Source organism: Hemibagrus wyckioides, linkage group LG10, assembly GCF_019097595.1.
Source record: "Hemibagrus wyckioides isolate EC202008001 linkage group LG10, SWU_Hwy_1.0, whole genome shotgun sequence".
Taxonomy (NCBI): domain Eukaryota; kingdom Metazoa; phylum Chordata; class Actinopteri; order Siluriformes; family Bagridae; genus Hemibagrus; species Hemibagrus wyckioides.
Window position 1 is genome coordinate 13,436,661 of NC_080719.1, and position 13,340 is coordinate 13,450,000.

The 13,340-nt window shown below is 37.7% G+C and overlaps 1 protein-coding gene across 1 annotated transcript in view; it reads right to left on the bottom strand.

Annotated features, from left to right (window-relative positions):
• Positions 1–1,535: 1,535 nt before the first annotated feature.
• The window catches only part of lmnb2 (lamin B2), a 14,173-nt gene continuing 2,368 nt past the window's right edge, over positions 1,536–13,340 (bottom strand). The window contains exons 4-13 of the mRNA XM_058400499.1: positions 10,713–10,869; positions 10,478–10,603; positions 9,984–10,154; positions 9,695–9,820; positions 8,908–9,128; positions 6,610–6,844; positions 5,768–5,875; positions 5,147–5,266; positions 3,643–3,741; positions 1,536–2,998 (exon numbers count right to left, since the gene is read on the bottom strand). Of these exons, the coding sequence (XP_058256482.1) occupies positions 2,957–2,998; positions 3,643–3,741; positions 5,147–5,266; positions 5,768–5,875; positions 6,610–6,844; positions 8,908–9,128; positions 9,695–9,820; positions 9,984–10,154; positions 10,478–10,603; positions 10,713–10,869 (1,405 nt within the window). The 3' untranslated portion in view covers positions 1,536–2,956. The remainder of the gene's footprint in view (positions 2,999–3,642; positions 3,742–5,146; positions 5,267–5,767; positions 5,876–6,609; positions 6,845–8,907; positions 9,129–9,694; positions 9,821–9,983; positions 10,155–10,477; positions 10,604–10,712; positions 10,870–13,340) is intronic.

Here is a 13,340-nt window from a genome sequence, read left to right on the forward strand (position 1 = left end):
TGAAACTAGTTACTGTTTTTACTCATGCTTACCACCCTATAATCACACTGTTTCTTCTAGAGTTAGCATGTTCTCCCTGTGTCCATGTGGGGCTCAAGTTTCCTCTAGTTACTATAGACATGGTAGTATCTGGAATGGCTAAGATAATTAGTTCTTAGGTGTGACTATGTCTGTGAGTGGTGCACTGGCATCCAATCCAGGTGAATTTTCATCTCATGCACAGTGTTCCTGGGATAGACTCGGGATCCATCATGACACTGACTCCAAAAAACGTTTAGTGAAAGTGGTTTAAAGATTAAAAAAAAAAAAAACAACTCATAATCTGATAATACTATGCAAAACATTTATTGTAGTATGCATACAAAACAATTCAAATCACACAAGTAAAAAATTGAGAAATTGGGCCTGCTTTCTCTGCGTTCATTCCTCAGATGATCAAGATGCTTCCCCCCACCCTGCCCTCGTCAATTCTAATTTCATTTCTTTCACATTTTAAATGGCTCAAACGTAACCAATGAGTCCGTAGCTCATCGATGCTGTTCAGATCAGCTTTACAGTAGCTTTACTGTATCTAATATCCTGCAGTGCTGCACAGAAAACACAGGAAGTGCTCATCACCTGTTACACATCACAGTCATGTCTATTAAAACCTGAAGAAGAAAAATAACTCTGGCCAACAGTGTTAAATTCTAAACAATAAGCTCATTTCTATTCACAGACGGAGTGTTTAAAAAAAAAAAAAAAAAGTGTTGATTTTCTTAGATCAGAGGACCTGAAACAGTCACTCCTCCTAATGTACTCTGTACAGCAACACCTAAAACAGCAACCTTAGCACATGATCACAGGTTTGATTTAAAAGGAAAACACACTGTAAAACAAAAATGTAAACCTGAATTCCAAAATCCCATTAAAATGATTCAATATGCAAAGCACTCTATTGAACAGCCTAATAATAATGATGATAATAATAAAAAAACCCAGCTCCCTAGGCCAATATTAGAATGATAAAAGGTTGCATCTGATATCACCTGCAGGTAATAATTTACACCATGTTTAATAATTCATCTCGCTTTTAAATGCATATGAAGTCCACTTCGGCACCGCTGGGATTTCCTCTTGTGCACGGGGAATTCATTCTGAGGGTTATAACTGTCCTGAGAAATCAGCTTTGCAAACTTTCAAAATCAGATACAATAGTTTAAAATGTGCTGGTGGACACTGGGCGAATTTCAGCCTCCCTCACCATTGCCAGTGCACAACAGCAATCGAAAGCTGGTGCTGAGAGTGGGTGGTTTATTTGTAGCCCAACACCGTAAGATTAAAACTGTAGAAAAATATTAACTGTCTACTAATTGTCTGAAAATCTTCATTTTAACATTTACAATAATGAACAAAAAATATATATATAGAATGATGAGCTTTTACAAATCATAATGTAGAACAGCTGCATTTGAATGAACAGGGTGGAAAAGTACCAACATCTCAGATTTGGCAGTGCTTTAAAATCTGCACTATACCTCAAGTAGTGACTTTAAAAAAAAAAAAAGAAATTTCCAGATCAGATTCCAGATCATCTAAGAGACAGAAGAAAGCTACACTAGATTTGCATTATAGCACATGGTTTTGACTAATGCAATTTCTTTTCTCTAGCACCAGTTTATATTAACACACTCATTCTAATTCATTAGAACAGATTTTTTTTGGTAACGAATTACATAGAAAATTGTATGGTGAACACACCATGTAAACAGATTACAATTTTTTTTTAAAAAAGAAAGAAAAATAAGGTTTTCTGTAAGATATTTCATTTAACATCTATGGATGGAGTTTTCAGTGTCAGTATTTTGTAAATCAGTTGTACTCCATGGTACTGACGTTTACACGTTGCAGTTTTGGTTTAAGACTCAAACCCTTTATGGTGTGCTGTTACAGGAAAACAATCAATCCACAATGGAAAGGATTGCTGATAATTTTCTCATAACAGCACACCGTATTGTGTTTTATTCCATATGTAAACATTTGCTTGAAAATCATGGTGAGTGCATTATGATTAAAATGTGTTATAAGCAACATTTAGCTCAATATTATCGTCAATTCAGAATTTTCTGAACACTTCTCAGCCATCAGCTCAGGTTCAGTTTTGATGTGCCGAGTCAGAATACATTTTTTTTTTTATCTGTTCTCATCAGTAGAGGGCCTGGAGCCCAGACCTCATGAGATTCCCGATTTCTGACACCACAGAAGCAGATCAGTTGCATGATTTCAGAGTAATAGGAGTGCCTTTTAGACTAGAGATTCCTAAAATGTCCAAAGTTTCAATTATTCACTTTCAGTCACCACCACATGATTTTGCTCATTATTTCTCCAAGCAAAAAATGTGTGGATTTACTAAAGAAATGACTAAACTCCTATCATTCCTTTTCCACCCTGTTTATCTGTACGACAAAAGCAGAAAACAAAAACACACGAGCTAAGCGGCAGCTGTCAGTTTCAACATACAGTAACCTACATAAGTCAAAGCAAAACATTTCTTATCCCACCAAACAAACCATTTACTAACACACTTTACTGCACATCCTTTACCTTTTACTGCACTTTTCTTGTTTAAAAGTACATCGAGTCAATTCCTGCTGTTATACTGTGAAGACCTCTATTATGGGGAGGTTAGGCATGTATTCAGAAGCTGTCCAACTTTCATTTGATACTTATCAAAAAGAAATATAAAAGCAAAACATTTTGATAGACTGTACTTAAAAAACAAAAACAAAAAACTTTTGATACACAGTTCATGGTTACCTGGGTTTAAAAAACGAGGTCCGTAAAAACTGTACGCCAATGACACTCTTTCAGGAAGGGAGAGAGCAATTTTAAGGATTCATGATTGAAGTACACACAAAAAAAAAATTGTGGCTCTGAGAGAGCAATCGGGGGAAATACTGTGGTAAATGAACCTCCCTCACATGACGGCACATTCTCTGGATCGAGTCTTTGGATCGCCCTGAAAAAGAAATGCTATTAAATACCTAAACAGCACACTCGAACAACTCCAATAAAATATAATAAAACAAATACTGCCATACCAGACACAGTCATCCACTTTATTAGGAATACCTGTATATCTGCACATGCATGCAGTTATCTACTCAATCATGTGGCAGCAGCACAATGCATAAAAACCATGCAGATACAAATCAAAGCTTCAGTTACTGCTCACATGAATAAAGATAAAATGTGATGAGACTTTAATCCTGGCATACATGCTGGTATCAGATGGGCTGGCTTGAGTATTTAAAAAAACTGCTGATCTCCTGGGAATCTCTTACATACCCACACCAGTCTCTAGAGTTTACACAATGGTGCAGAAACCGAAACGGTGAGCGACTGATCTGTGGGTGGAAAAGGCTTGTTGAGAAAGGCCAGATTCAAGCTGCCAGGAAAGCTTATAGTAACTCAAATAACCACTACTACAGTGACAAACCTTGAGGTGGATGTGCTACAACAGCAGGAAACCACAAATTTCCCAGTTTTCACCATGCTTATATTTGATGTGAACATTGACTGAAACTTTCTGTATCTGCAAGATGGGCTGTCTAGATAACTGCATAAATGAGCAAGTGAACCGTGAGTGTAAATGTAGCTTACTTGCTGGTGGAAGAGATCCTCATTTCCAAAATCTCCATTTTCATCATCTCCATTCTCCAGCTCTACAATGCTCTTAGTGACTACTCGCTTTGCCACCTCCTGCAGAAACAATTTTTTAATCCGTGTTATTTATTTCTCTACGAGAAGGTTTAGAATTTAAGGAACTAGACCAAAAAAAAGAAAAAGAAAAGAAAAACATATTGAAAAACACCACCAAGTAAGCACTACACTGTGGTGGTACTTCAGGACTGGGACAATGAACTATGCAGCTGTGAGCATGCAGAACAGGGCTTTTCAACCTGTGAGGAGGCACGAGTGCTTGTGAAGGGTTGCATCAGATTACACAGTAAAGTCAAAGCACATGATTACAGTAATAATTAACAATTCATTATTCATCCAGAGGGGGTTCGGCTATCACACTAGCAGTCTCCCTGAACAGGCAACACACTTGTTTAGATTGAGACACAAAAGCATAAAACGCAACTACACTTTAGCGACACCATTTCCTCAGAGCATTATGATTTGGTTTAATTGGTCAGCATTCATGAGCAAACTTTACCCAGGATCCCTGATGCACAATCATTAACAGACCCCTGAGTATTGTGCTATGTTGAGCTTGAGGTCATAAACTGGAATTCCCATCCTCCAAACAGGAAAGAACTTCATTGAATGTCTTGCATTTGTAGGTGTGCTTTAGATAAATCAACATAGAGACACAGCAGCTTGTCACATCTATTACACTGACTAAACAGTTAGCTATTTAAAAAGGTAAATATACATCACTCATCACAGTTAGCTGACTAGACTGTATCGAACAAAAGAAACAGTCATCCATGATGCGGTACCTCAAATGCATAGAGGATAACCTAGTTTAATTGGGCGGTGAATACCATGTTTATTTTTTTTAAACTTACACAAGCTGGTGTTCAAAATTACTATTTTTTAATATCGAAATAAATTTGCTTTCTATAAAGCAAAATCTAAAAGGAAACAATAAAATAAAAGGTTGTGAATAAGGCACTGAATAGCTCAACTAAACTCCAAGAAGTGTTGCTTTTTCAACAATTTATTTATACTTTTTGTTCTGCATTTTAGAGATGATCAGTGCTCGTTTTATATGCAAGCAAAAGGCACAAAAAAAACCCTTTTCCCCTGAAGATATGCCAGAATCTTTATTAAAATATTTTTGAAAATAACATTTCCACAGAATCTCTGCCAATATCCATCAAGGCCATTACAGGATGAAAAGTGTCATATCAAGATCATTTTCCGCCCTAAATAAACTACTTATATTGTGGATACCATGTTTAGAAATCAAAATCTCTCAGAAAAGCATACTGTAATAATTTATCACAATACCAGTATGCCATCATATAGCCCTAAACAAACAAATAAAAGGTGAATGGCCAAAAAAAACCTGATCTAGAACTTTTTAAAAACCAATTCAAACCTATATTAATTTTTTTTTTTTTTTTTTTTAAATAAAGCACATGGTGGTGTGTACCTCTCCATCTGAATTGACCAGCAGGGTGACCGTTTCATCTCCACTTCCCCAGCTGCTCTGACTCTTCCACAGAAGGTCTGAGGGAGGACTGTGGGCCATGCCTGCATCTGCAGCCCACACCTGTGCACAACAGCAAAACCAAACTTTAACCAAAGATGAACACGCAGTGGGCTCACTTTCAATTCTGTAAAATGAGAACATTTAAGTAACAGATCAGTAACAGTACCAGTCTAATGTCGGTAACTAAGCAGATTACCTCCTAATACAGACTGTAACTAAACATTTCTGACTATTTATTAAAACCATAAAGCCTTAATCACTTTTAATAAGGCACTTGTAAGACACACACAGACACACTTGTCTTTCATTTAATTTCAACATTCCAATATCAACATTTACACTTACAGTTACATCAACGAAGCAATTATTTTCTCTACAAATACAACTGGTTTACCCCACAAATGAACCTGCATTTAATAAATCAATTTAAAAAGGTTTAGTTATTTATTACTTGTATTTCTGCCAGTCGTAAAGGCACCAAGGGTGATTCAATTGTAATACAACAGAAAACAAAACATGGCAGGCATACAAGTGGAGAAAATGAAAAGAAAATGCTCTTACTGTAACAGTCTGTCCTGCTTTAAGAACAAACTTAGGGCTGAATTTGTAAGCAATCTCATCTCCCTCTCCAACTCGCCTCTTTAGCCGCCAGCTACCAAGAGACTGATCCTGAGAGAGAAGACAAACACTGTTCAAAAAAATATAAACATCAATAAATGCTGGATATAACCAGAATTTATCCTTAAAAACTGATTCTCCAGGGCTCAACATCCGAGTGTGATGTATTAGGATTCAAATTTAAGTTAATATATAAACAAGAGACATTTGCAAATTCAATAGGTCACAATGGGTCAATTTTTTTTTAACCTCCAGATGTCAGATCCTCTAAACAGTCCATGTCTGCAATAACTGCATTTCTAAACCCCAAACTAGGGCACTTTGATTAATTTTTGCATTGTTCATTACAAATTGTGCCACAAAAGTGCATCAGGTTTAAGACAGCAGTAAAAGAGAAAAGAAAATGGATCAGTAGCACATTTTTACTTACAAAAGTTCTAAAAAAATCTACTTGCTAAGATCTTTATTGGTTATTCAAACATGTTAAAATCAAATTCTTCTCTTCTTGAGAAATAAGCTTTGAATGATCTGCTCACTCAGACGTATGATACTCAGGCAGATGCCAAGCCATGGTTTAAAAAAAAGGATGAATAAAAATATTTGCACATCATTTTGTAGATATTTATGTAGTTACGTAACAGTATAGTACTAGCAGAAAAACTCCATCCAACAAGTTTTCCACCACCACACATATGAAACACTTCCTAGCCTCTTTCATATATTTATATAGCAGCATTCTAAAACCCAAGACTACTTTACAAAATAGCATGTGAAAAGAATGGCACCTTATTGGAGACATTTTTAAGGGTAACACTCTTGCCCTCGAGATCAAGCTCCTCAATACTGATCGAGCCTGTTGCCTCTGCATGCTGGCTGACACGAAAACTGGGAGCACTGAGTGTCTCATCTTCCACCTCCACACGCTTCCTCTTAGCACGGGATGAGCGTGAGGAGCTGCTGCTAGCAGCCACGCTTCGAGAAACAGTGACACGTGAAGGGGGGCTGGGGGACAGCTTCAGCCTGTGGAGAAACACACATTTCAACACAAACACAATTTAGAATTGTCTGACCAATTAAAAATTGATGGAAACTAAATACTTTTCATTATTCATTGTTGCATAGCTGGGCCTGCAATTCTAACAAAAAATAAAACTAATTTGAGGGATGCTGGAGCCAATTCTGTTCCAATGCAATGTAGTGGACGACACTGCCACCTAGGGACAATAGTAAACCTGCTTTAGTTGTTTGACCCACTGCAATCTTACACACACAAAATATTACACTGGAATTACTACAAACTAGTCCCACTCCAGAAAATTGAATATGTAGATTATATCTAATGCTGGAACTGAATTAAATCAGGTATATTCCAGACATTGGCAGCCTGCATTCTGCTTTAGTTTTTGGAATTAATCAAAGTTTTTATAAGTGGTTGTAAAAATCATAACACTTGCATGTTTTCGCTAATCAGACTGTATTGCTGTTACATAATATAATTATTCGCTTTTTGTGACGCAAAACTAAAACTAACCTTAGTATGTAGCATACACAAACTTAGGTTTAGAAGTCTGCAAGCATATCTATATGTACATATCATAATGGTGTAGTTCATGCCCAGATGTTATAATCAGCTTTAATTTTGTGCAGTGGTGTCTGTATTTTTCTTCCTTCATTTTTGATTCTGAATAATATACAGGCTTGTATCCTGTGGTTGGGTAAGGTCAGCTGATTACCTCCACCATTACTTCCGGCAGCTCTGCAGTATAAATTTTTCTCCACTCTGCCTCACTCTCTACAGTCTTTCAGATCTCTACTCAAGCATAAAGGACAATATTTCAACTGCTTTGACATGCTGCTATCATCTGGCTCAAATGAGAGGGGAAAAAACCTGACAAGTAGGGCAGCATATGAGGAAAGCAAACTTGACATCCTGTGAAAGCAATGAGCTAGAAATATTAATCAAGATGTGTTTCATTCCCATGAAAATGACTTGAAAAATGTGTTCATGCTTACATAACCGACTGATAGTCATGTTTAATTTTGTCTGAATGTGCTTAAATGTGCAAAAAAAAAAAGCTAGAATGATTTAATTCACTTGCTCTCATTCTAGATAAAATCTTTATAATTCTTTGGCATGTAGGTTATATTTAAATGCAAAGCACTTCACAGCAATGAGCCTTAATGCTGCGACTATTGCATACACTTAAAAGTGGGAGAGGCCATAATCCTCCTCCACTGGTACTGGCAGGCAAAACAAATGTGTGTGTGGTGTATGGTCAGCAGTCCTTTATGACATTCTGCCATCTTTGGTCATATTAAAGAACAAAATATACGGCTGCATATAAGGGAAGCAAAACTGAAAACTCATGAAACCAGGACCTTTGCCCAATACACGCTATGTTACATCAGTGGAACTGTAATGCAATACTCAGTGACTCTATGCAAGGCTCTTTCTTTTTTGTAATTGTGTATAGAAATAATCAAATTCAGCCAAGAGAGAACTTGATGGCATTCTAAATAAATACATCAATCTAACAACATGAAAGCAGTGTTGAGCTGTATGTCCATTAGGTTTGCTGAAAAGAAAAGAAAACAAAATAAAACCAAGCCCCACATAAATCACCGCAAACCATGTGACAAAATGTGTGGTGGCATCATAATCATCATCATCTGTGACTTTTTCTCTTAATCTGAGACTGAAACCTTATTCAAAATAGAGAGAATAATCATGGATGGCTCCAAATACCAATCTATTTTAGCACAAAACCTGCAGGACTATGTTAGACAGATAAAAAATAAAATATTTCAGAATATTAACATTTTAGACTGACCCAGTTAGATCCCAGATCTAAATTCTATCAAAAACCTGTGGAATGGCGAAGTGGACTTGAAGGAATTATGGAGTAAAATTGCCAAATTAAGATGTGCCATGTTGGTAGTTACTTAACCCAAATGACTGAGCGCTGTATTACAGCAAAATGTGCTTTAACATAAGTATTAATGTGTGTGCACACTCGTACACCCAGCAAAGCTACACCTTTACAGAGGTGTGTAGATGCACTGTATATTGCTCACACGCTCACCTGTCTTCCTCTCCCTCCAGTAGCTTCCTGTATGCATTGATCTCCATGTCCAAAGCTAACTTTACATCCAGCAGCTCCTGGTACTCGTTGAGCTGCATCTGCATGCGGTCCCTCATCTCGGCCATCTCGCGTTCCTTGCCATCCATTATTTTGCGATGTTTATCACGCTCGTTGTTCAGCAAGTCCTCCAGCTCACGCAAACGTTCCTCTGCTGCTGCTGCCTGCAAGGTACAGTGCACACAGGAACAGGAAAAAGTGCTGTTTAATAAAGTAGCCAACCAATAAAGTGTATACAAGAGACTATGCATCTCAGATGAGGTGTCTGATTGTTTAAGCAAGAGACCAGCAATTTATCATAATGTTAATTTTATGTGTAAGAGAATGGAAGACCTGCCATATTGTTCATGATCAGTACACTATCAGTAAACGTAAGGTTTTGGGTTGATTGGACGGGTTTGTTTGTTCAAATCTCAGAACTACCAAGGTGTTAGTGCACTTAACTTTCTCAACTGAAAGTTGGAAATCTAAGGAATCTTATGTAATCTTGTGCAGTGATCTATCAGCTTTTTCAGGATCATTCACATGTACTACCTGAGCCAAGAAAAATGCCCTGTGCTGGTAGTAGTAACTTGTTAACAAAAATAAAATTCAAGACAAATAATTTGTACAGCTTCAAAAATCTACTGGCTCATTGTGTTCTAAAATTTGGCACCTCACATGCAAACTAAGCACATGTTGAATTTGTTACAAGCTGCTAAATAGGCAGTAGATGTGAGAGAAGCTGTACCTGTTTCTGGAGTGCAGACAGCTGATAGGTCAGCCCCTCAATCCTGACTCGAGCCTCCTGCAGCTCCTCCCGTGCTGTGGTAACTGCCTTATCATTAAGGTCAGAAGACACCTTGGCATTGTCCAGCTACAGAGAGGGACATAAAAGAGGAAGTGTAGGTTTCATTAAGTGCCCTACAGCAGCACTGAAACAGAATCAACATGTCCAGCATGACACACTTGCAAAGATTCCACACAGCCAAATCTGTAATATTTATGAGATCATAGAAGAAAATAACTGAATGTAGTACCTTAGCCTGAAAGGTTTGCTCAAGCTCAGTCTTGTAGAGGTTCACCTGTCCCTCATGTTCCTTGCGAAGGTCCTGCAGAGCTTGGGCCAGTTTGTATTCATAATCCTGCTTGGCTCCGGCATCCACCTCCACCATCCTCTTTTCATGGCGCTTCCGTGTCTCACGCACTTCCTACACAAAGCACACAGAATGCAGATGCTTGAACTAGGGTTATCTCTAATACATCTTTTAGGCTAATATACAAAGCATTTTACCTTGGCCTTCAAAGTAATCAATATAAAATGCAAAAAAGCAGAACAATTAATTTTACAATTACAGTGTTTTGCAACCTATAAGAACCTATAAAAACCTATAAGAAAAAAAAGAACTACAAACGTTTTAAGAACCCTCCTTTACAGGTTTAAAAAAACTTGTCAAAGGCTTGTCTAAACAGGCTCTAAACCACAGATTGCGCCAATTACCTACTAAAACAAATAAGGAAATCTAACACCCACCTCCTCAAACATGCTCTTCCTAAACTCAAGTTCCTCACTCAGGCTTTGGCAGCGGTTCTCCACATCCACTCGCATCAGTGTCTCAGTCTCCAGCTGCTTTTTAGCAACAGCATGAGCATCCTCAGCCTGTAAAGAATCAACAACTTGGTGAAAGCCAGGCCTACTTGATGAAAGCAGGTCAATAAATGAATAAACTTTTCATACAAGGAAAATTAAGTAAAGTAAGAAGGCTAACCTTAGCAAGCTGTTTCTTCAGGTCAGCAATCTCTGCAGAGAGTGATGCATTCTCACTAAGAGCTGTAGTGAGTGATGCTTCGCTCTGGTTAAACTGAGACTCCAGGTCCTTGATACGGGCCTGAGCCAAAGCCAGGTCACCATCCTTCTTCTTGAAGCTGTAAAACGCAACAAAAATGTCTGCCTGTGTAAATCAGCTAACTAATACAAACAGAAAAGGCAACTAGAAAGGAGACCAGTGAGAAATTCTGTGCATTAGCCTAGTCATATAATGTATATACATTGTTGTCATGCTACAAAAGAATTTTTTAGAAGAGCAGGACTTCAAAACAGAAAAAAAGGACAGAAAACACCAATAAAAATTAAAACACAAAGCAAACTAAAATACAGCCTAGTAAAATCACAGAAGTTAAAATAAAAAGTATGTTTAATTGTAGAATAGACAAATGGCATTTCCCTTGTGGTCAAAGCATCACGCAAGTGTTCACAGACACCAAGCCGCAGGCTTCCTGTTCTCGTGTTAACTAGCAACAAAGGTAAACCAAAGAAAACATGCGAGTCCAAAAATGGGGGACGAAAATTTTTTTTAGGTCAATTTTATACGTAGGTTGAAACACAGTCATTAATTGAGGCAAATACAGTTGTGTAAGAGGCTTAAATCTGGGTGAGGAACAGCCAAAGTCTACTACTAAGTTGAGGTTGTGGAAGACAGTAGCAAAGAACTGGTAGAAACCAGGGAGACCCAGATACACCCATCTACTGTCTGGAGAAGTCTGGTCAGAAATGAACTTCATGGAAGAATTGCGGACAAAAATGCATACCGACGTGGAAACAAGGTTAAGCTACTCAACTGTGCATGAAAACATAGGAACTGGGGGTGAATATAAAAATTTTAAATATTTGGCTGTAGCCGGAGGCAGGTTGTTCACTGGCAGGCTGGAGAGTGGTACAATAATAAGTGTCTGCAGGTAACAGTGAAGTATGATGGAGGTTCCAAGTTTGGGTCTGCATTTCTGCAAATGGTGTTGGAGATTTGGTCACGATTAATGGTGACCTCAATGCTGAGAAATATAGGTAGATGTTTATCCATCATGGGAGGTGTCTGATTGGCCTCCACAGAGCCCTGATCTCAATATCACAGAGTAGGTTGAACAGTACATGAAGAGACAGAAGGATTTGAGGTAGCCTACACCTACAGAAGATCTCTGATTAGTTCTCCAAGATGTTTTGCACAAACTACCTGCTGAGTTCCTTCAAAAACTGTGTGCAAGTGTACCTAGAAGAATTGATGCTGTTTTGCAGGCAAAGGGTGAACAAGTATTGATTTGATTTCTCTTTTGTTCATTACTTTCCATTTTGTTAATTATTAAATGAACTATTAACACTTAACATGCTTACTTTACAGCATTTTTTCACACCAGCCTATATACTAGTATTATATATGCTCTAAATCTGTAAACAAATATGGAGCAAAACACAGCCTTCTTTACTTTATAAACACCTCCAACACCCTGCAACTCATGAGTGGTGTGTTTTTTGCTCCTCAAAGCATAGTGTATAGTCAATGTTAAAAAGCAAATATGTCTGCATGTTCACTGATCTAAAGCAAACACTTATATATACACAGCATATATACTCTTATTTAAACAAAGTGCATACACTGTTCACTTCTGATGCTGTAAGCAGCCATGTTAAATTGAGGTCATTCCACAAACAGGTAAGAAACATCCTGCTGATGAGTAGCAATGTCTCGTTGCTTTCTTTGGCTTTTACTGGTAGGAGCTTGAAAAATACAAGCAACATTAGCCATCACTGTTTCACAGAAAGAAATTGATGCTATGACATTTCATATTGCATGAACCATCAGTAAAATAGAGGCTTTAAAAATATAACTGTTGAAATCAGAAAACTAATCTACAGGGAAATACTTGTATGTCAATCTGCGCCATATAAGAGAAGGCTAAAATTAATTCATAAAACCTAAATAACAATCCCAAAAACAACCAAGCTGGACAAGGACACTCAGGTTACTAAATTTAATATATGAACACAACTTGAATGCTGTATATAAATATTACATCCTGCTAGACCTTTGCTCAAACAATGCCTAGTGAACCATGCATGAATTTCAAATCTGATCTCAGGATCACTGCACCACTCACCTTACACAGCTTATCACGATGTTTTATGGATGTAGGGGTGTGCACACAAGCATCCACAGATCTTTCACCTGGAAAAATCCCTGGCAAGGTGTGCCCGATCCCTGAATCCTGCTTTCTCACCCAAATAAACAAGCGAGCTGTCTATCATGTGACAATGTCAAGCTTGATCTGGTTGATGCAGATTAAACTTCGACAAAGAGATAAAAGAGGCTAAAACTGTGTAGTGTAAATTTGGCATATGCAGTTTTAGACCTCACTCATTCAAACAGTGTAGACAATGCCACAAGTCTTCATCTTGAATCCGGTCTAAACCTACTTGTATGGAACAAAACCACTGCTGCTCTCAACTACCATCTTTTCTCCCACGGCAGAGAGGTTTGTAAGGAGATCGTAACACACACTTTTTTCTTTTTTTTTTTTGACTGAACATTTGTAAAGCACACATAAAAAAGGACTGGGGATCATAC